Source organism: Cyprinus carpio, chromosome B13 (genome assembly GCF_018340385.1).
Source record: "Cyprinus carpio isolate SPL01 chromosome B13, ASM1834038v1, whole genome shotgun sequence".
In the NCBI taxonomy this organism is placed as follows: Eukaryota; Metazoa; Chordata; class Actinopteri; order Cypriniformes; family Cyprinidae; genus Cyprinus; species Cyprinus carpio.
The window spans coordinates 29502256-29523302 of record NC_056609.1 but is presented as its reverse complement, the minus strand read 5'-3'; the positions used below and the strand labels follow the sequence as shown (position 1 = coordinate 29523302).

General features: G+C 35.7%; 1 protein-coding gene across 1 annotated transcript in view; it reads left to right on the top strand.

Moving 5' to 3' along the window:
- Positions 1–21047, top strand: part of lyst (lysosomal trafficking regulator) — an 81487-nt gene that overhangs the window by 58410 nt on the left and 2030 nt on the right. Inside the window, exons 30-53 of the mRNA XM_042737589.1 lie at positions 1220–1411; positions 1597–1790; positions 2325–2534; positions 3664–3840; positions 4768–4844; positions 4930–5118; positions 6376–6521; positions 7216–7309; positions 7397–7458; positions 7558–7613; positions 8278–8430; positions 8547–8791; positions 9434–9500; positions 10401–10557; positions 11381–11521; positions 12513–12730; positions 13632–13862; positions 14601–14790; positions 15690–15826; positions 17418–17516; positions 18817–18956; positions 19699–19796; positions 19944–20100; positions 20484–20555. Coding sequence (XP_042593523.1) covers positions 1220–1411; positions 1597–1790; positions 2325–2534; positions 3664–3840; positions 4768–4844; positions 4930–5118; positions 6376–6521; positions 7216–7309; positions 7397–7458; positions 7558–7613; positions 8278–8430; positions 8547–8791; positions 9434–9500; positions 10401–10557; positions 11381–11521; positions 12513–12730; positions 13632–13862; positions 14601–14790; positions 15690–15826; positions 17418–17516; positions 18817–18956; positions 19699–19796; positions 19944–20100; positions 20484–20555 — 3502 coding nt within the window. The remainder of the gene's footprint in view (positions 1–1219; positions 1412–1596; positions 1791–2324; positions 2535–3663; positions 3841–4767; positions 4845–4929; positions 5119–6375; positions 6522–7215; positions 7310–7396; positions 7459–7557; positions 7614–8277; positions 8431–8546; positions 8792–9433; positions 9501–10400; positions 10558–11380; positions 11522–12512; positions 12731–13631; positions 13863–14600; positions 14791–15689; positions 15827–17417; positions 17517–18816; positions 18957–19698; positions 19797–19943; positions 20101–20483; positions 20556–21047) is intronic.

Genomic DNA, 21047 nt, shown 5'->3' with positions numbered 1-21047 from the left:
CAGACAAAAGATATCTGCATATATATTTTGTTGTGTGTTTCATCTCCATTCATCTTGTCTAACCCATCAGCCCTAGTACCTCACAGCACCACAAATACTACACACTTCATGTTGTTTCTGTATTGTTTATCACCTCCCCTCACACTCCAGGTTCAATGGGGCTGAAAGACTCCATAATTCCCCGTATTCCCCGGCAGCACTACTGTTCGTACGGACTGATTCCTCTGCCCTCCCCGTTCAGCTTCCTGTCGCAGGACTCCCCCCTCCCTTCCCCTACCGGAGCAAACTCCTACATGTTCCCCTCAGACAGAGGTAGCCCCATCCGCAACAACAAAAAAACATGCCACAACATCCTGGCTCTCTCAGAGATGTTGAGCGCGTGCAGTGAAGTGAATAAAGCGTGTGCTGCTCATCCGCCCAGTGTCCTGGACTACTGGTGCCTGTGTGTGTCATCCTCACTTACCCAGAATAAATCAACTCAGAGTTGCACCAGGGCTCGAAGACTTTTCCTGCAACTCCGTCTGTTGATTTATCATTCGCACTCTCTCTCATTTACACCTGCCATTAACATCCGCCTTTTTTGAAAGAAATTAATACTTTGATTCAGCAAAGGCGCATTAAATTGATCAGAAGTGACAGTAAAGACATTTATAATGTTACAAAAGATTTCTATTTCAAATAAATGATGCTCTTTTGAACTTTCGATTCATCAAAGAAACCTGAGAAATAAAATGTATCCGCAATAATATTGTGCAGCACAACTGTTTTCAACATTGATAATAATCAGAAATGTTTCTTGAGCATATTAGAATGATTTCTGAAGATCATGTGACACTGAAGACTGGAGTAATGATGCTGAAAATTCAGCTGTGCATCACAGAAATAAATTACAGTTTAACGGATATTCACATAGAAACCAGTTATTTTAAAATGTAGTAATATTTTACAATTTTACTGTATTTTTGCTCAAATATTTGCAGCCTTGATGCGCAGAAGAGACTTCTTTCAAAACCTTCCACTAGGATGCATGTTGCATTTCAGGTGTAAATGACAACCTTCCTTGGCTTAACCACTTAATCACCACTTAAGGTGGATGTTAATAATCTGCATCTGTCTGTCTGTCGATCTCTTGATCCCTGTGTGTTCGTGTGATTTCTGATCCTCTGCTCTTTACGAACAGTTCCTTTAGTTCAGTAAGCATGTTGTTGTGTTTCATCAGGTTGGAGGCGGTCCATGGTGGACCCGTCAGACTCGCTGCTGACGAGAATGCGCTCGGTGGCCAGCGATGAGCTGAACCAGATGATGCAGCGCAGGATGAGTCAAGAAAACCCCATCAGAGCCAGCGAGACGGAGCTGGTCCAGAGACTGCAGAGACTCGTGGTTCTCGCCGTTAACAGACTCATCTATCAAGGTACAGAAGACCAACATCATAAACATTATCGGCTTTGTGCGCACAACAAAAAACACCAAAACAAAATACACATTTCTCAAAAAATATACACACTACAATATTACACTTTCTCATTAAAAAAAAAAACACCATTAAAACTAAATGCGCATTTTTTTCCATGCTTACTATTTGTCTGTATTCTCCAGACATCAGCCAGGATTTCTTTGACTTCCTGAACTTTCCCGAGTCTCCTGATCACTCGATGTCCATGCCGTTACCCGGCGAGCAGACGACCGATGAGAACGGCTCCACACCATCCACCCCGATCCCACCGGGCAACATGAAGAGCTTCCGCAAAGATACTCTCAAACTAATGATGGAGGGCATAAAGATCGGCTTGGTGAGTTCTTGCGGTAGACATTAGCATTATAATTCAAGTGACCCTTTTTCTGTTTGTTACTGGTTTAATTTTTTTGATTCAATGCACATTATTCCAGACAAATCAAAAATTTGAAGTGTCCAAAATTATCTTTGAATTGTCCTCATTTTGGGGTCTCTCTCAACAAATATTGTTATATTTAATTAATTAGTGCATTGTGTATTTTATTAAATTGTTTTTAAATTGTCAATTTAAATATATTGACACACCCAAAAATTTATATTTTTATAGTTTTTAATTTAAGTTTTCTCAAACTCATACAAAAGAAAAAGACAAATATTGTCTTGACAACTAGCTGAAATAAAATAACTTGAAGTTTTATATATAAAATACAAAAATAATTTACATTTTTTGTTTAATTTTTGTTGAAATGCATTCCCTTTGTGATACCTAATGGCCAAATAAAAATGCAAAACGCTTGTGCATGTGATAAATGTGTAGCTGTATGTTAACATTCAGTGTCACATGTTTTTTTGTGATGGTTTATCTCCTCAGGGCAGCACGGGTCGTGGTGGCGCTCCTCGCCAGCAGTGGAAGCGAATCCTCTGGTCCTGCCGTGACACGTTCAGGGTCCAGATCGGCCGCATGCTGGTGCACACGCTCAGCCCCGCAGTTCCTCTGGAGGACAGGAAGGAGGCGCTAGAGTTCGTCCACGAGCAGAGCTACTCAGAGATCCTCAGAGAAAGCCTGAGTCCCGGCCTCGAGGTGAGGACGCTGATGTGTTGACAGAAATGGCTTTTTGTTTTTACATGCCGACCAGAGACGGTGTGACATTTTGCTTTGGTCATTTGCTGACAGTTATCAGATTTGTGTATCCAATCAAAGCACAGCTCACATGCACACTTCCTCTGTTGGAGGCAAGACAGTGACATTTCACTGCGCTGCTGCTGACATACAGTAAATAACCCACAGAAACATCTTCATGATACTGTTTCCATAGCAGCAGAGCCGTCCTCTCCAGCGCTGTAGACTGGCCCTGAAAAGACCATTAACCCTCAGAGACCCAGCATAGCAGAATTGCATCGTTTGCATAAAGCAATTAACTAACACCTCATTTTGACTAAATGTGGGTAAAAACTACACAAAACAGTAGCTGGCACTGAAATTTTTCAGAACAAAAGATTTGGTGGGGGAAAAAATGTGATATTAATGGCTACAGCTTGCTGAAGAGATGAATGAACTAACACAAAATGGACAAAATGGTCACACAGAACACTTTTGGATCAAGTATTTGACAAAAAAAAGGGACAATTTTTCTAAACTTTGCAGAAATGTTTGCAAGGGGTCAAAATTATAATTTTAAGTCTATTCAATTGATGGTACAAAAATTAGTTCTCGTCTCTTTTTTGGGCTGTCATTATTTTCTCAGTGATATAATACTGTATTTGGTTCATGAAAATGTTAAAATGAATTGCATTTAAATATATACATATTTATTAAAATATTTAAATGGTCAAATAGTGACATTTCTTTTAATTACTGTATCCTTACAGGATAAAATTCTTTTTTTTACAAATACATTTAAATGCAAACTTGCAGTACTGTGTTAAAATAGTGGTGAAACTTTGCAACCGGAAAATCTTTGCAATCAATGCAAATTTGAATGAAATGGCTTTTATCACTAATGGCTTCCCAAAGACATGTTTGTGGGTGAAAAAACTAAATAAAATAAATAAAGCAAAATCAGGTTTGTAAATGTATGTTTTTTTTTTTTAATGGCCAGTTCTGATATCTGCAGTCGAGGACGACCGATAGCAGAGATGCTTATATATTATAAATGCCACTAATTATAATTCCTCAAAATCCATCCTGTTGGTGTTGTTTTTGTTATTAGCACGGGCCCAAGCTAGCTCTGTATCTGTACGAGCTGTTGCACGATCACAAAGACACCCTGAGCAAAGAAGAACAGGCGGCTGCCAACACCTTCATGACGGCGCTGAAACTCTGCGGCCACCGCTGCATCCCTCCCAGCGCTCCCGCCAAACCAGACCTGCTCAAAGCCATCAAAGAGGTGCGCATGACCAGACACACTCCATCAGGTTACATGCTGTGTGGCTTAAACAAGCTCAAACAATGTACTGTAGGGAGAACATGATGCTTGATTCACAGGGAATGCATGAACTTCAATGCAAGTTTTAACGTGAACATTAATGTGATTCATATTTTTCACTCATTCATAAATGGAACATGCATTTAAAAAAAATCTTTGCATAGTTTATAATTAACTGTTTGCATCTATTTGATTTTATTCACATAATAATTTTTTCAAAATGTTTTTTTTTCTTTCACGTTGCTTAGAATCAGCAAAAATCTGTTCATTTTGAAAACAATTAAATGTATTCAGTTAAAAAGCATGAGCATGGTTAAAATATCTGTCGGACATTTGATAATAAATATATAAACTTGGTTATTGTGTATTTAAAACACATTCAGTTTATTAGTACCATTACTGAAATCTGACCTGCTTCATTTATATATAACTGACAAATATGCATCACATTAAATTTCATAATTTATTTTAAATCTGTGTTATTCAAATGGATAGAAATGTTATGTGCAATTTAAATATATAAATGTTAAATTTAGGCATAAATGTAAATATTTGCAAAACTAGAGCAAATGCATAGTAATTCATATATTTATTTGTTAGTCTTTTATTTGCTGAGATTGATTGCACTGGTTTCTCGAGTAATAAAGCTCATATTCTGCAGTTTTGTAGCATTTTAGTTTCACCCTGAGGTCTGCGTATAATAATAGTCCAGGTTTGCATGAGCCTTTTTTTTTTTTTTTTTTTTTTTTTTTCAGTTTACTGTATACCTGTATTGTGAATGCTAGTAATATGATTACTTTTAAATAGTCTGTAGTTCAAAGCTGCTCAGCTGAAGTGTTTGCATTTTATTATTGTTCAACTGAAGCCGTTTTACTATTCCTTATTAAGGAGCAACTGAAATACGAGTCAGAGGCAAGAACCAGCAAAGGAGCCTGGGAAAAGAAGCTGTTCAACACACAGAGGAGGTGAGCGGTCCGAGAGAAACACAAGGAAACTCAAAATAACACGCTTCTTAGGCATTTTTCTAAACTCTTCCGTTCTCTATTTCAGCTTGTTGCAGAGGCTGGATGGGAAGTCGAAGGACATCTCGAAGATCGCGGCTGACGTCACTCAGAACGTGTCTCTCAGACAGGGCATGGAGCGGAAGAAGGTCATGCAGCACATCAGAGGCCTTTACAAGACCGACCTGAGCGCCAGCCGTCACTGGCAGGAGCTCGTGCAGCAGCTCACTCACGACCGGTCAGCATCGCTCACTGGAGCAATACACATAAAATAAGTGGTGCAGCGGATCACAAATCTCATGGTTTGGATCATACTACAGATTTTGAGTCACGGATCGGATCATTTTTTTGGAGCTTGAAAAGTTTGCTTTTCATTTGTTACTTAAAGCTTACTTTAAGTACTTCTGTGTCCCAGCAGAAACTACTAGCTTAACTAATAAAGTCAGTAATAAAACAAGAACAGTTACACAAATGTGACCCTGGAACACAAAAGCAGTCTTAAGTCTCTGGGGTATATTTTTAGCAATAGACAAAAAAAAATTGTATGGGTCAAAATTATCGATTTTTCTTTAATGCCAAAAATCATTAGGATATTAAGTAAAGATCATGTTCCATTAAGATATTTTGTAAATCTCCTACTGTAAATATATCAAAACTTAATTTTTGATTAGTAATATGCATTGCTAAGAATTCATTTGGACAAATTTAAAGGTGATTTTTCTCACTGTTTAGATTTTTTTGCACTCTCAGATTCCAAATTTTCAAATAGTTGTATCTCAAACAAATATTGTCCAATCCTAATAAACCATACATCACTGGAAAGATTATTTATTCAGATGATGTATAAAACTCAATTTGGAAAAATTGACACTTTATCCAGGGTCACAAATTACAAGCATAGATAGCATAAAGTTACAAAAAAGGTCAGTAACAGTAATGTTCAGGTGCAGAAATGTAATAATTAAGTGTAAAACAACACAATAATGCTCACTGCATAAGTTAAATAGTGATCAATCTTTGTTAATGCTGTGGTGTTGTTTGATTAGCAGAGAGAAGCCGGTGTTTATAGGCTGCTGTCTCTTTAAGACCAAATGCACGGACCGAATACTGACAAACATACAGTTTCTTTCTCAGCTGTTTACATTCACTTAAGACATAACCGACTGTGTTTACCAGAATACTTGCCAAAACAGGTATCTTTGCGTTTATGTATCTGTCTGAATTGCGCCTCTCTCTCTCTCTGCATGTGTGCAGCGGCTGAGCGCAGAGAGAGAATACGCCACGCAAATCCGATTCAACTCCTCTTTTCACATTTCACTGAAACTGCTTGAATGTGTAAATTGGCGAAACAAAACATGTGCAAATTATAAACGTTCACTCTGTGGTGATGTTAAATCGTCTACGATCCGTCACACCCCTAACTAAAATAGTATGCTCATGTCATCACTTACTCATCCTCATCACCATGTGATGTTGTTTTTTCCCCATGGAACAGGGCGGTGTGGTATGATCAGTCATCTTACCCCACTTCCTGGCAGCTGGATCCCACCGAGGGGCCCAACCGAGAGCGGAGACGCCTGCAGCGCTGCTACCTGACCATCCCTAACAAATATCTGCTGAAAGACCGACACAAACTAGACGGTGAACTTCACGCACACTTCAAACATCTACTCAACGCTTTCTGTTTTCTAGATTATCTACAATGCATTTCCATGGAGCAGTTTATTTACTCAAAGCATAAACAGGTATATAGGCAAATTAAAAAATAAATACATAAATTAATAAGTAAAATAAGTAGATTAATTAGTAAACAAACAAATTAAAAATTAAATGAATAAGTAAATAAATCATATAAATAAACAAATGAATAAATAAAATTGTACTTTTTTTACATTTCGGGGTGTGATCCGGATGTGCTTTCTAGATTATTAAAGTATAACATAGTATAACACAATATAACAAGTATTATGGTGATTTCTAAAATGTGGACCTGCTATGATGTAGATTTTGAGGTGCACTCTTGTCATAAATCAATCTGTTACTGTTCCTACATAGTTTGTAACAAATAACAGTGTTCAAATATCTATTTAGGAGTCTTAGACTTTTCCATTTAACATGATTAGATTAGGATTTATTTCTAATATAGTGAAGCAAATGGGACGGGTGACAATTAAGAGGTTAATCAGAGTAGTATATGAATATGTTAATCGTACAGTAACTTGGTGTTGCTGCTGTACAGGAAGTGCTTGCTGGAATGATGGAACTTTGCCAGAACTCTTCCGCCTTTAATGCTGTTGATGTTATTGGTCTCGTGCATGTGGTTTGTCTGTCACAGATGCCGTCAAGGCTCCTCTGGCCTTCCTGTTTGAAGACAAAACTCACTCCTCTTCATCCATAGTGAAGGACAAAGCCACCAGTGAGCCCATCAGGTACTGATACTGCGCAGCTAGGAACTAGTCACATTGCAGAATTTCAAATAACTTAAAAACCCGAAACATTTTTTTTTTTCTGTTTAGGTTTACGAGAAAGTGCGTGAGTGTGGCGCCCTCTAGAGAGACGGCAGGAGAGCTGTTGCTGGGTAAGATTCATCCTCCCTTCATAACACGAGTCTTGTGTTGGCTGTTAACCGTCATCAGCTGACTGCTAAACTGATCTGCCTTGTTTTACGGGTTTGCAGGAAAATCTGGGATGTACTTTGTGGAGGATAATGTTGTTGAGACACTTGATAACCAAGTAAGTTCTTTTACTAAACGTTAGGAGTATACGCTTCTATGTAACAGTAAAAATGTATCGTTCATTTATCTTGAACAGTCCAAGCTTTAAGTTTTTGTCCATAAAGTTTCAGACAAAAAGAAAAAATACATGTAAAATATTTAATTCTCTAAATTATTCAAAAAATATGCTTTAGCACATTATTATTATTATTATTATTATATAATCCTGTGTTATCATAGTATCATTGATATACCATTATTGTATTTGTTTATATTTTGAAGCAGATTTAATTTGTATATTTTATACTTTCGTTTAGTTTTAGTATTTTTGTTGTGTGTTTTTGGAATTCGTATTATTATTATTATTATTATTATTCATTGTTTTAATGTCTACATAGTTTTAGTTTATTTTGAAATTAGAAATGTAACTTAAAATAAGTGGCAACAAAATACAAGTTAGCCTTTTTTTATTTTATTTCAGTTAATGTTTATTTTATTAGTTATTATTTAGTTTTAGTTATTGATAAATAACTCTGATCTAAAGTGATTTTCGTTTTGTTCAAGCAAATATAACAATTGTTATATTCACTAACTGTGAAGTTACTCATAACATGATATAAGAGTTTGGTCATATCGCCCCCAATATGTGTGATTTAGAGGTTGATAATGTGTTTCCTCACCAGAGTCCTCATGGAGAGACGGAGCCGGCCTCCTTCTCCTGGACGTATGAGGAGATAAAGGAGGTTCACAAGCGCTGGTGGCAGCTCAGAGACAATGCCATGGAGATCTTCCTCACCAACGGCAGGACGCTGCTGCTCGCGTTTGATACCACCAAGGTAACGTATGAATGATTTACTGAATGCAATTCAGTAAATTCCTCCTCCTGTCATTCCAATGTCAATTCTGCCCGACTCTAACTTCCTGTTGATCCTCTCTCTGGTCTCCGTCTCAGTTCCGTGACGACGTCTACCACAACATCCTGAGCTCAGAGCTGCCCAACCTGCTGGAGTACGGGAACATCTCCGCTCTCACGCACCTGTGGAGCTCAGGACAGATAACCAACTTCGAGTACCTCACCCACCTCAACAAGCACGGTGACGGCTGCTTCAACGACCTCATGCAGTATCCCGTCTTCCCCTTCATCCTGCGAGACTACACCAGTGAGACTCTGGACCTGCAGGACACCTCCATTTACAGGCCAGAACCAAAATTATTACTCTAGTTGTGTATTGCTAATGATAGCTGATATGATACCTGGTGTTTATTAGTTCCATTCTTTTTTCATTATAAATATTTAATATTTAAATAATATAAAATATTATAAAAAAACTGATACATATAATAATTTAGATTTTGTTTTATATTTTCACCACAAATAAATATTTAATAGTGTGTATATACATTTATATATTTATATTTATATATATATATATATATATATTTTATATATATATATATATATATATATATATATATATATATATATATATATATATATATATATAGACATTAATTAAATTATCATTAGTTGTTATTCGATAATTAAATTATTAAATTAGATACTAGACATTTATATATAAATTATATATAGGTGTGTTTACAGATATAGAAGTAGATATATACAAAAAATAAGTTATAAAATAACATATTACTTCTTTTACATTTGTAATATTTATGTTTTGAAAAGTAGTAGTTGATCAGAATGGAATTTAAATACTTCCATTTGTATTATTGTGTTGCAATGTAGATATATTAGCATGCTGTCAGAAAATGGAAATATATGCAAATTAACAAAGTGGCACTCAATTTTGCTTTCTGTTTGTCTTTTTGATGTAACAGGAACCTCAGCAAACCCATCGCGGTGCAGTCTAAAGAGAAGGAAGACCGTTATGTGGACAATTACAGGGTACTGCAGGCTCTAATTCCTGTTTACACCAGCTCCTGTTAACCAATCACACTGTGGCTCTGTTCCAAAACCTGCTGAGCTGCCTACGGAGGCGGCATTTTAGGCATCATAGGCACATTTCCAGCACAAAGGCTGTTCCAAACAGTAGGTGGCAACACTATGTTGCCTTCTAAGATATTGTATTCTAGCCAAACTCTGACGTAGCATCACAAGTGTGCGCAGGTTTTCTTTTTTTTTTTTTTGATCAATGTTGAATTTCTATACTTCTGTGTGTTGACCTGATCATCACTGTTTTTTGTGTTAAACACAATCTACTAAATATAGACAACTTCATTTTAAAGAAAAATAACAAATATGTAATCATAATCTGTGTCAAAAATCCTATTATAAATTAAGTTAGTGGATAATTCAGCAGCAAAAGTTATTCTAGAAAAATCATGAGTGCACAATCATTTTATAAAATCTAAACATTAATAAATAACATTATTAAAGTGAATAAATAAAAGTGATTAAGTGTAGGACTAAATCTTGTAAAATGCTGCATATTGCTGTTTGTATTGTTGTAAAAAACATTCATTGAAAGCAAGTAAATGAATTTTTATCTAAATATATACTATAAAATAAAAAGAAATTTCTTTTAAATATATAGCACAGTAATAGATTCAGCAACATATGATAGATAAGACAAAATAAGAAAGGCTATTAATAATAATTAATTGCACAAAAGTATTATAATACGAAAGGCTCAATACAGATCAGCACAGAGTGCTTTCATTCTACACATGCATAACACTCTTTGATTATTTGTATTAATAATGCATTGCATCACTGCTTTATGAGCTTGCGTGTTTAGTGTCATGAGGTGTGTGTAAGTGTTAGTAACACTGATTTCCTCCACAGTATCTGGAGGAGGAGTATAAGAAAGGCAAGAGAGAGGACGACCCCATGCCCCCCGTCCAGCCCTATCACTACGGCTCTCACTACTCCAACAGCGGCACCGTCCTGCACTTCCTCGTCCGGCTGCCGCCCTTCACCAAGATGTTTCTGGCCTATCAAGGTCAGTTTCAATTTGATAAAAAGCTTTCAGGATTGTCAGCCTTCAGACCAAATATGATGCTCCACAAAAACACATATGCAGCTTTTTAGATTTGAATTGTATTTTGTCGATAAAATGTCAATTTTCTTATATCTTTGAAGTTCGTTATTCTAACTCTTCAAAACTTTTTACATATGGAGATATGGAGAACAAGTCATTCTTAGGAAACTTGCTAAGTTTCATAACTTTATCATGCTCAGGGGCCACCAAAAAATTAAAACTATCCCACATTATTTAAAAGAAATCAGACTATTATTTCTTATGTCAGGATTTACAGGGTTAATAAATAGCAATATTGACCTATTATTGATATTTTTGATTATTTTGGTACCTTATTACATACTTTTATCATTTTGAATGTATCTTAATTAGTTTGCATAACCAAGAAAACATGCAATCAAATATTTAAAATTGAGTGCAGCCGCTCCTTAATAAAGACTGAATGCATGATGTGTTCAGCTTACACAGCTGCAGCTCATTGAGTTTATTCAGCATCATAATTAGGATTTTGCATCCCTACTTTTTTAATATTTAACAGCACCTGTGTTTCCTGCGTGTGCAGCGAGGTCTTCAAACATGTCAGTGCGATGCTTTTAAAGGCTGTCGTTGAAAAAAGGGCTTTCTGAAGTCTCACGCTACATGCATTAGCCCCGGAAAGATGATCAGGCCTTTCATCCAGCCTCTTTATTCATCTTTCCTTCTTTCTCAGTCTGTTTTTAGTTTGGATGGTTTATCCGTATCAGGTTACACGAGAAACGAATGAAAGGTTTTGTGTGTCTCGCAGACCAGAGCTTTGATATTCCTGACCGAACGTTCCACTCCATGAACACCACGTGGCGTCTGTCATCATACGAGTCCATGACGGATGTTAAAGAGCTCATCCCAGAGTTCTTCTACCTGCCCGAGTTTCTGGTCAACAGAGAAGGTGGCGCTCTTTTACTACTGGTTTTCTTGACCTCTTATTCTAGCATCCAACATTTCATGATTCCAAATTCCAGTAAATTTTTTTCTGGGCACTGTTTTAATGGTTGCATAACATTTGAATAATCAAAAAGCATTGAATCCCACACAAAATAAAAATATATTTAAAATTATAAAAATAATCACAATTTAAATACCTATTTAAATCCATTTATAAATTCCATTTATTTATTTATTTTATTTTTACATTTTATTATTATACATTTTATTTTATTCTCCAAATTCCATTAAAATTTTTCTGCATTCTATTTTGATAGTTAAATTAAATTTCGTAATTAAAAAGCATGTTACTGCAAACTTACATTTTGATAGTTAGAAAAGTTAAACAATTTGGTAAAAGTTTTTTTTCGTCTAGATTTTTAAAGCATTTAATTTTTATAGCAAATGATTAATTAAAATGAACTAAATGTAATAATTAAAATTTTTGATTATAATATGTCCCTATGAAATGTAAATTTTATTGCAAATAGCGTATTGTCTGATTTTTCTGGATTCACAATTTAATATGAATTTATTATATAAAAATGGTGGTAATAAAATGAAGGCGTAAAACATTATCATTAACAAAATAAGTGCTACACAACGAAGATTTACTGTTAAAATTAAAACATGGAGGAAAAATTGTGATATTCCTCAAATTATTTTAATCGCTTTATTCTTTTTTATTACAAAACTAATATATTTCTGTCATAATTTCTTCAAGTTAAACTGAACTTTTATCTTGACGAGACGTTGTAAATGCCTTTAAGCTTCTGTGTGTATTTGATGTGAAGTTTAGTTTTTATCAAATTAAATGATGAGTCTAAATAAATAAAAACACCTGTGTCAAAATTCAAAAAAGAGAAATAACCTTTAAGTAACCTAGATCTTTAAGATGTAAGCAATGAATATTCATGTAATGTTAGTGTGGTATTTCCCACTTTCCCCTCTGGCAGGTTTTGACTTCGGCGTGCGGCAGAACAGCGAGCGGGTGAACCACGTGAATCTGCCACCATGGGCCAGGAATGACCCGCGACTCTTCATCCTCATCCACAGACAGGCTCTGGAGTCAGATCAAGTCTCCCAGACGCTCTGCCAGTGGATTGACCTGGTGTTTGGACTCAAGCAAAAGGGCAAAGCTGCGGTCCACGCCATCAATGTCTTTCATCCTGCTGTACGATTCCTTGTTATACAGCTATAGAACACTTAACGCTGATATTTTCCATCTTTTGATAGTTGGATCAAAGCCTGTCAAAAACATGCCCAAGTCATATTTCATCCAAAAGTCCAAAAAATTAAGAAAATATAAGAAATTATATTTTGCTTAAAGGAAATTGTGCTTATTTTACGTACATTAAATTAAATACACTACCATTCAAAAGGTTTAAGATGGGTGCAATTTTTGTTGTTGTTTTTGAAAGAAACCGTTTATGCTCATAAAGGCTGCATTTATTTGATCAAAAATACAGTAAAAACAGTAATATTGTGAAATATTTTTACAACTTAAAACAGCTGTTTTCTATGTGAATATATGTTAAACTGTAATTTATTTCTGTGATGCGCAGCTGTATTTTCAGCATCATTACTCCAGTCTTCAGTGTCACATGATCTTCAGAAATCATTCTAATATACTGATTTACTGCTCAAGAAACATTTCTGATTATTATCAATGTTGAATATTTCTGTGGAAACTGTGATGCATTTTATTTTCCAGGATTCTTTGATGAATAGAAAGTTCAAAAGAACAGCATTTATTTAAAATGGAAGTCTTTTGTAACATTATAAATGTCTTTACTGTCATTTTTGATTAATTTAATGCATCCTTGCTGAATAAAAGTTTTAATTTGTTTACAAAAATCAATCTTACTGAGCCCAAACCTTTGAATGGTAGTGTGTGTGTGTGTGTATATATATATATATATATATAGTATATATATATATATATAGTGTTACTATATGTCAGCCAGAAATCTCTCTAATACAAAAAAGGACATTGATAAACCATAATGGACACAAACATAAGCTTTAGCCTGTCAACTAGTATCCATCTGATTTTTCCTCTCCCTCCTTTTTAGACTTACTTTGGAATGGATGTATCTGCTGTTGAAGACCCTGTGCAGCGTCGGGCTCTAGAAACTATGATCAAGACGTACGGCCAAACACCCAGACAGCTGTTCAACGCCTCGCACATCAGCCGAGCCGGAACCAAACTCCTGTCAGAGGCAGAGCTGCCCGCAGCCATGGGCCTCCTGGTGCAGCTGGCCTTCAGAGAGAGCCGCGAGCAGCCCAAGGACACCGTCTACCCGGTACAGCAAACATACAGCGCTGAAATTATTATTCAGATTGACATTAAAGGGATAGTTCACTCAAAAATGAATATTTGCTTAACATGTACTCATCCTCAGGTCATCCAAGATCAGGATGAGTGTGTTTCTTCATCAGATTTGGAGAAAAGTAGCATTGCATCAGTGTCTCAGCAATGGATGCTCTGCAGTGAATGGGTGCCGTCAGAATGAGAGTCCAAAAAAACATCACAAAAATACACAATAAATCCACAGCACTCCAGTCCATCAGTGAACGTCTGGAGAAGACAAAAGATGAAACAAATCCAGCATTAAGACGTTTTTAACTTCTGGCAAAATCAAAATAAATGATATATAGTCCATATATAACTCTTCCTCCAGTGAAAAAGTGTTCTGGTCTGATTAAGGAGAGAAATCTGCACAGATCGAGCACCGTTCACACAGCTCTAAACAAATATGTGGCTGGATTTTGATGTGAGAGACAACAGGAGATGCACTTTTTAATTTTGTAACATTGCTGAGCAAGTGATGGAATGCTATATTTCTCTAAATCTGATGAAGAAACAAACACTTTATTTTTTGGTGAAAATATTCCTATGAAATGCACAGTTTTCTTTATTTTTTGTTGACCTATTTGTTGTTAAAAAGAGTCAGTTCTTCTGGAAGCGGAAGATTTTATTTGAATCCCAGATCATCCAGTTGGTCTTTCAAAGCCTTCATTCCCTCTTGTGTGGTTTCTAGAGTCCTCTGCCGTGGATAAAGGGCTTGAAATGGGGTGAGTATGTGGGATCCCCCAGTGCTCCGGACCCCGTGGTCTGTTTCAGTCAACCTCACGGCGAACACTTCGGCTCCCTGCTGGCGCTGCCCACGCGTGCCATCTGCGGCCTCTCGAGCAAGTTCTGCCTCATGATGATCTACAGCAAAGAGCAAGGTGAAGGAGAACACACGAGAAACTGCTTCAGCATGCATAAACATGAAATTATAAACCTGATATACCCAGTGTGGCATTAAATGCATTAAAATGATCAAAAAAGAAATGCTTTTATGCATTATAAAATGATCAAAAATGACAGTAAGGACATTTATAATGTTTCAAAAGATTTCTGCTTCTGATAAACGCTATTCTTTTAAAATTTCAATTTATCAAAGAATCCTAAAAAATAAAATGCATCACGGTTTCCACAAAAATATTGTGCAGCACAACTGTTTTCAACATTGATAATAATCAGAAATGTTTCCTGAGCAGCAAATCATCATATTAGAATGATTTCTGAAGATCATGTGACACTGAAGACTGGAGTAATGATGCTGAAAATACTGCAAAAAAAAAATAATTTTGCAATATATTCACACAGGAAACTTTTTTTTTCAGATGTGCTCCAGGCGTATAGAGCACATTTTTATTTATTTATCTACAATTATACAATTATTAGCAGATGTTTTTATTCAGTCAAACAGATGTTAATACTAGGTGTAAAAATGCATGGTCATTACATTAATCTGAACTGCTAATATATCAGCCAGTTACTAATCTTAGCTGTGTTTTTGTCTATGAACAGTTCCTAAATCAACTAAGTTCCCATAATACCAGAGGAAATGAGAATGAAGTGAACGTGCTGTTGTTGAAAATCCCCTCACTGTACAGATGAAGTGTTTTCCTCTCGTCCCTCATGAAAAATGGAGAAACTGAACAAATGAGAACATTTTTTAAATTTAAAACAGTGTTTTCTGTGAATATCTGTTAAAGTGTAATTTATTACTGACATACAGTGGTCGGCTATTCTGAGCTGGGGTTACACCGACAACATGCTGCGTCCTCTCGTCCCTCAGGTGTAAGGAGCATGCACAGCACGGACATACAGTGGTCAGCTATTCTGAGCTGGGGTTACACCGACAACATGCTGCGTCTGAAGAGCAAGCAGAGCGAGCCGCCCATCAACTTCATCCAGTGCTCACCGCTGCACCAGGTCAGAGCCAGAAACACCACGAACACACACAGGCTACGCTTGGACCGTTTGAGACATTTCAACTTGCACGGCGTGTTGTGGTGTGGCATTGCCCTCTCGGCCGTTATATATAGACGTCCACAACACCCTCTACTGAATATGATAAATCGTATCTCACAAAAAAAATCAGGTTAAATATTAGCCCTAAACCAAAAGATCAAAATAAAAAAATTGTGCATTAGTTTTTAATTGTTATAAAAAAATGTCACATTGCAAAAATCTAAATGCTTCTACAAACAGACTCCCTGACTTTCTCTCTCTCTATACACTGCCTGGCCAAAGTTTGGATTTAAATAAGCAAATACTGAGAGTCATCATTTCAGTGACTTATATGTTTCTGGCATGTTGTAGGTTTGGCAATAATTCTTTAAACCTGAACTAATGCAGAGTTAGATTTTCATTTCTTAAACAACCATGTCGGAAGATGTACCAATGTCCATATTCCAGGATGAGAGTGTCAAGATTCATTGGGACCGGACCCGATTTGTGAAATTGTGGTTCAGGGAGCATGAGGAATTATTTTCATACATGAATCGGTCACCACAGTTTCCTGAGCGTGCATACACTACTGTTCAAAATTTGGGTTGGGTACGATTTGTCAGTGTTTTTGAAAGACCCTTATATTCACCAAGGCTGCATTTATTGCTTACAGTAAAAATGATTTACAGTAAAAAATTGAGAACATTTTTACAATTTAAAATAGCTGTTCCCTATGTGAATATCTGTTAAAGTGTAATTTATTTCTGTGATCCGCAGCTGTATTTTCAGCATCATTACTCCAGTCTTCAGTGTCACATGATCTTCAGAAATCATTCTAATATGATGATTTGCTGCTCAGGAAACATTTCTGATTATTATCAGTTATTTGAAATCGCATTTGAACCAGAAACATTATAAATGTCACTTTTGATGAATTTAATGCATCCTTACTGAATAAAACTATTAATTTCTAATTTTTAATTCTGATTTTGGGGTGAAATGTGAGCCGTGCGTGATCTTGATGGCTTGTACGTTGTCATGTCATCAGATGGTCTCTGCTTCCTTTCTGGTTTGCTGCTGTTGTCGTCTTCCTCTCTGTAATCTACTAATGCATTTCTTCAGACTTATGTGCCTCTAGAAGCTTGCGTTCTGCAAGTGAACGTCACTTTATTGTTCATCTCAAAGAGGCACAAAATCACTTTCACAGACTTTTACATTAACTGTTCCCTCCTGCTGGAATGAGCTGCACAACTCAATCGTCTTCAAGAAATGACTAAAAACACATCTCTTCAGTCTTTATTTGACCCTCAAACACTTGCTCTCTCTATTCGTTTTCTAACTGCTTGTTTTCATAAAAAAAGGCCTCTAACACTAGCTTCCTCTATTCTTTTTCTATTCTATCTACTTGTTTTCTTTTGTTTTACACATATATGGAGAGATTTTTCATAACACTTGCATATTATTGCTCTTTTCTTAGTTTTGATTGCTTCTATTGTTATCATTTGTAAGTCGCTGTGGATAAAAGCACCTGCTAACTGACTAAATGTAAGTGTAATCTCTGCTCTCTTCTCAGGTGACTAGTTGTGCCTGGGTGCCGGACAGTTGTCAGCTGTTTACAGGCAGTAAGTGTGGAGTCCTAACCGCCTACAGCAACCGCTTCACCACCACGATGGTACGTAACCATGGCAACACGGCCCCCCTCTTCCCCCACACCCACGCGGCCGCCCCATTTCCTGCGGCCCACAGGTGGGCTGAAGACACACACACACACACACACACACACACACAGTGTTTGTAGTGGCCTTGTTAGTTATCTCCCGGTTGCCCTAGAAACACATTTCCTGCGGCCCACAGGTGGGCTGAAGTCTGGGCGTCAGACGGCTCTCTCATTGATAACACAGGTGCCGTTCTGCTTCTCATATTTGTTTAAATGAATCTTTCTGCCATTTGGAGTATTTCAGTTCTGTCATCATTCATGCATGTTGTTCCAAACCTGTGTTCATGTCATCTGTGGAATCCAAAAGAAGATATTCTGAAGACTGTCAGAATCACCATAAAAATGATGAAAATGTTCATTCTTGAGTGATTGAACTCTTACATTCTGCATACAGTAGACTTAAAGAGGTGTAGAAAAAATTAAAATAATCAAATAATCAAAACTATGAAATAAAATTTTGCAAAAAGAAAATGAAGGCTTTTTTTAATTAGCATTATTTTTCCTTATAGTGATGCACAGAATTATAATTTTTTGATAAAGCATTATATAATTTGAATATATTTTGTAATATGATTCAATTTAAAATGCAATCAAACGTATTACAATTAGTGTCAAGAGTTTTATTTATTCTTTTTATTTTGAGTTTTATTAATACTTTGAATTTAATTTTGGTAATTTTGTTGCCTTTTTAGTGATTTTTATTATTATAAATATATATTTTTTTTAAATATGTCTATTTAGTTTTTGTTAATTTTTAAGTTAAACTAAATGAAAATGAGAAATGTTGCCTTGGCAACTAGCAAAAAATTAAATAAGGTGTTCTGTGGAGCGATCATTACTATAATATAGTGTATTACTATAATGCACAAAATTATAATTTTATATAAATATATTATTTAATATCAAGTGCAATCAATACCAATAGTATCAGAATTATTGATATTGTATATAATATATAATATATATATATATAGTTTTAGTTATTTGTGTACATCAAGTTAAAGTAAATGAAAGTGAGAAATGAAATAAGATCAGCTGCGCTCTCCATTCTGTCATGTGCTGGTTTGTTTACTCTGGACCATAAAAGCGGATCAGAATCATCTGTTAAAGCGGTCTTTCAGCTCACTTCTGCTTATTGAGGCCATTATCGGTTCTCTAATGAGGCCATTAGCAAAACCCTTACCCTTTAGATCTGTGTTATTAGAGTCGTTCTCCATTGAGACGTGTGATGATGGTAAAGTCTGTTACTCCTCAGCCGACAGAGATGGAGGTGGAGACGCAGGTTCACCTGTACGGCCACACTGCGGAGGTCACGGGTCTGTTCGTCTGTAAACCCTACAGCATCCTCATCAGTGTCAGTCGAGACGGGACCTGCATCCTGTGGGACCTCAACAGGTCTGTGCTTCATCACTGCACTCATTTCAGATCTTACATGTCAGCCTTTACCAGATACTTTTATTCAAAGCAGCTAACAAAAGAGGAACAAAGGCAGTTTATCCAACAATATTTGTAATAAACAATGCCAGGTTAATTAGACAACTAGATTAGGAGGCATATTAAGATATATAAAGGGAATATAGATACAGAAAAGACATTAAAGTTAACAAATTTAAAATAAATAAAAGTATAGTGAAAAAAAATTGGTGCAGAAACTATTTTTGCTAGTCAAAGTCAAGTAACCCATTGAATTAAACCTGACATTTATAAGTAGGAAAACAGAAATAGTATTTTCTTCTAAAGTGTGCTCTAATAATCAAATTTACACTTTCAGAAAATAGTTTAAGGAATTACAATATAAATAAAAACAAATAAAATAAAATTAAAAAAACACTACCCCACAAAACATCATGCCACTCAAATACACATTTTTGTTAATATACAAAGTTATAATTCTATATAAAAGTATATATTTTAATGTATTCTTAAATATTATTAGAGTGAATCTACTTATAACATAAACTATAAATATTATTTATTTATGAAACTTACCAGTGATTTATGATTGAAAGTTGCTTCAAAGGAAATGCTACACCACTCTTTTCAGTGTACTTGAAGTACTTTTACATCATAGTAGTAGTAAATCACTTTAATACAGTATTTTCTTGAGAAAGTGAAGATTGTGTTGTTTGTGTGTTAGGTTGTGTTACGTACAGAGTCTCACAGGTCACAAGAGTCCCGTGAACGCAGTGTCAGCCAGTGAGACCACCGGAGATATCGCCACAGTGTGTGATTCAGGTGACTTGTGTTTCCATCTAGAAATGGTTGTTTGATCCTTATTTATTTTCAATTACAATAAATAATTTTAAAAAAAAGTTGGTGAAAATATTGCAACTGTTTGTATGGAATAAATGTAATCATTTCCTGTTCTGTTGGTGTGTGCAGTGGGTGGAGGAAGTGATCTGAGGCTGTGGACGATCAACGGAGATCTGATTGGTCACGTTCACTGTCGAGAGATCATCTGTTCGCTGGCGTTCTCCAATCAGCCGGAGGGAGTGTCGGTCAACGTGATCGCTGGCGGACTGGAGAACGGTGTGGTCAGGTAAAACATCGAACCACAAACTCTACACTGTGTAGGAAAAAATATTGTTTTACTGATGAACTTATGCTCTAATTTGAAGAAACAATATTTGATTATTTTTTAGTAACTTAACAAACAAAACAAAAAATATAATTTATTACTGAAAATGCATAACAACTGCACAAATGCACAACAATTTGTGTAAAAATTAAATGCATGTAGAATGGCCACACAAAAAAAAAAAAAAAAAAAAACGAGAGAGTAGAGAGAGATTTTTTTTTTAAACTCTCTCTCTCTCTCTCTCTCTCTCTCTCTCTCTATATATATATATATATATATATTAAGAAGATTCTCATCAGTGGTTTCCTACCTTATTCTCATTATTCTCTATCATCATATTTCAGGTTGTGGAGCACATGGGACCTGAAGCCAGTCAGAGAGATCACCTTCCCAAAATCCAACAGGCCTATCATAAGGTACACACTTTTACCTCTTATATGACGTCACACAGATTTATTCTGCATTATGATATCTGCATTAGAAAAGAGACATGCACCCATATACTACCAGTCAAACGAGTTTTTACTGTTTTTGAAAGAAGTCTCTTCTGCTCACCAATGTAGCATTTCTTTAAACACAAATACAGTAAAAATTGTGAAATATTGTTACAGTTTAATATAACCGACTTTTACTGTAATGTATGTTCAAATGTGTTTGCAGTTGAATTTTCATCATCATTACTCACATGATCCTTCAGAAATCTTCATATTTTTATGGAAAATAAAATATATTTATAAAAACTGTGATACACAACCATTCAAAAGTTTGGGGTAAAAAAAAAATACAAAATACTTCAATTAATACATTCATCAAGGATGCATTAAATTGTTTAAAAGTGACAGTAAAGACATTTCTGATGTTATAAATCCTGTTCTTTTGAACGTTCAATTGATCAAAGAGTCCTGAAA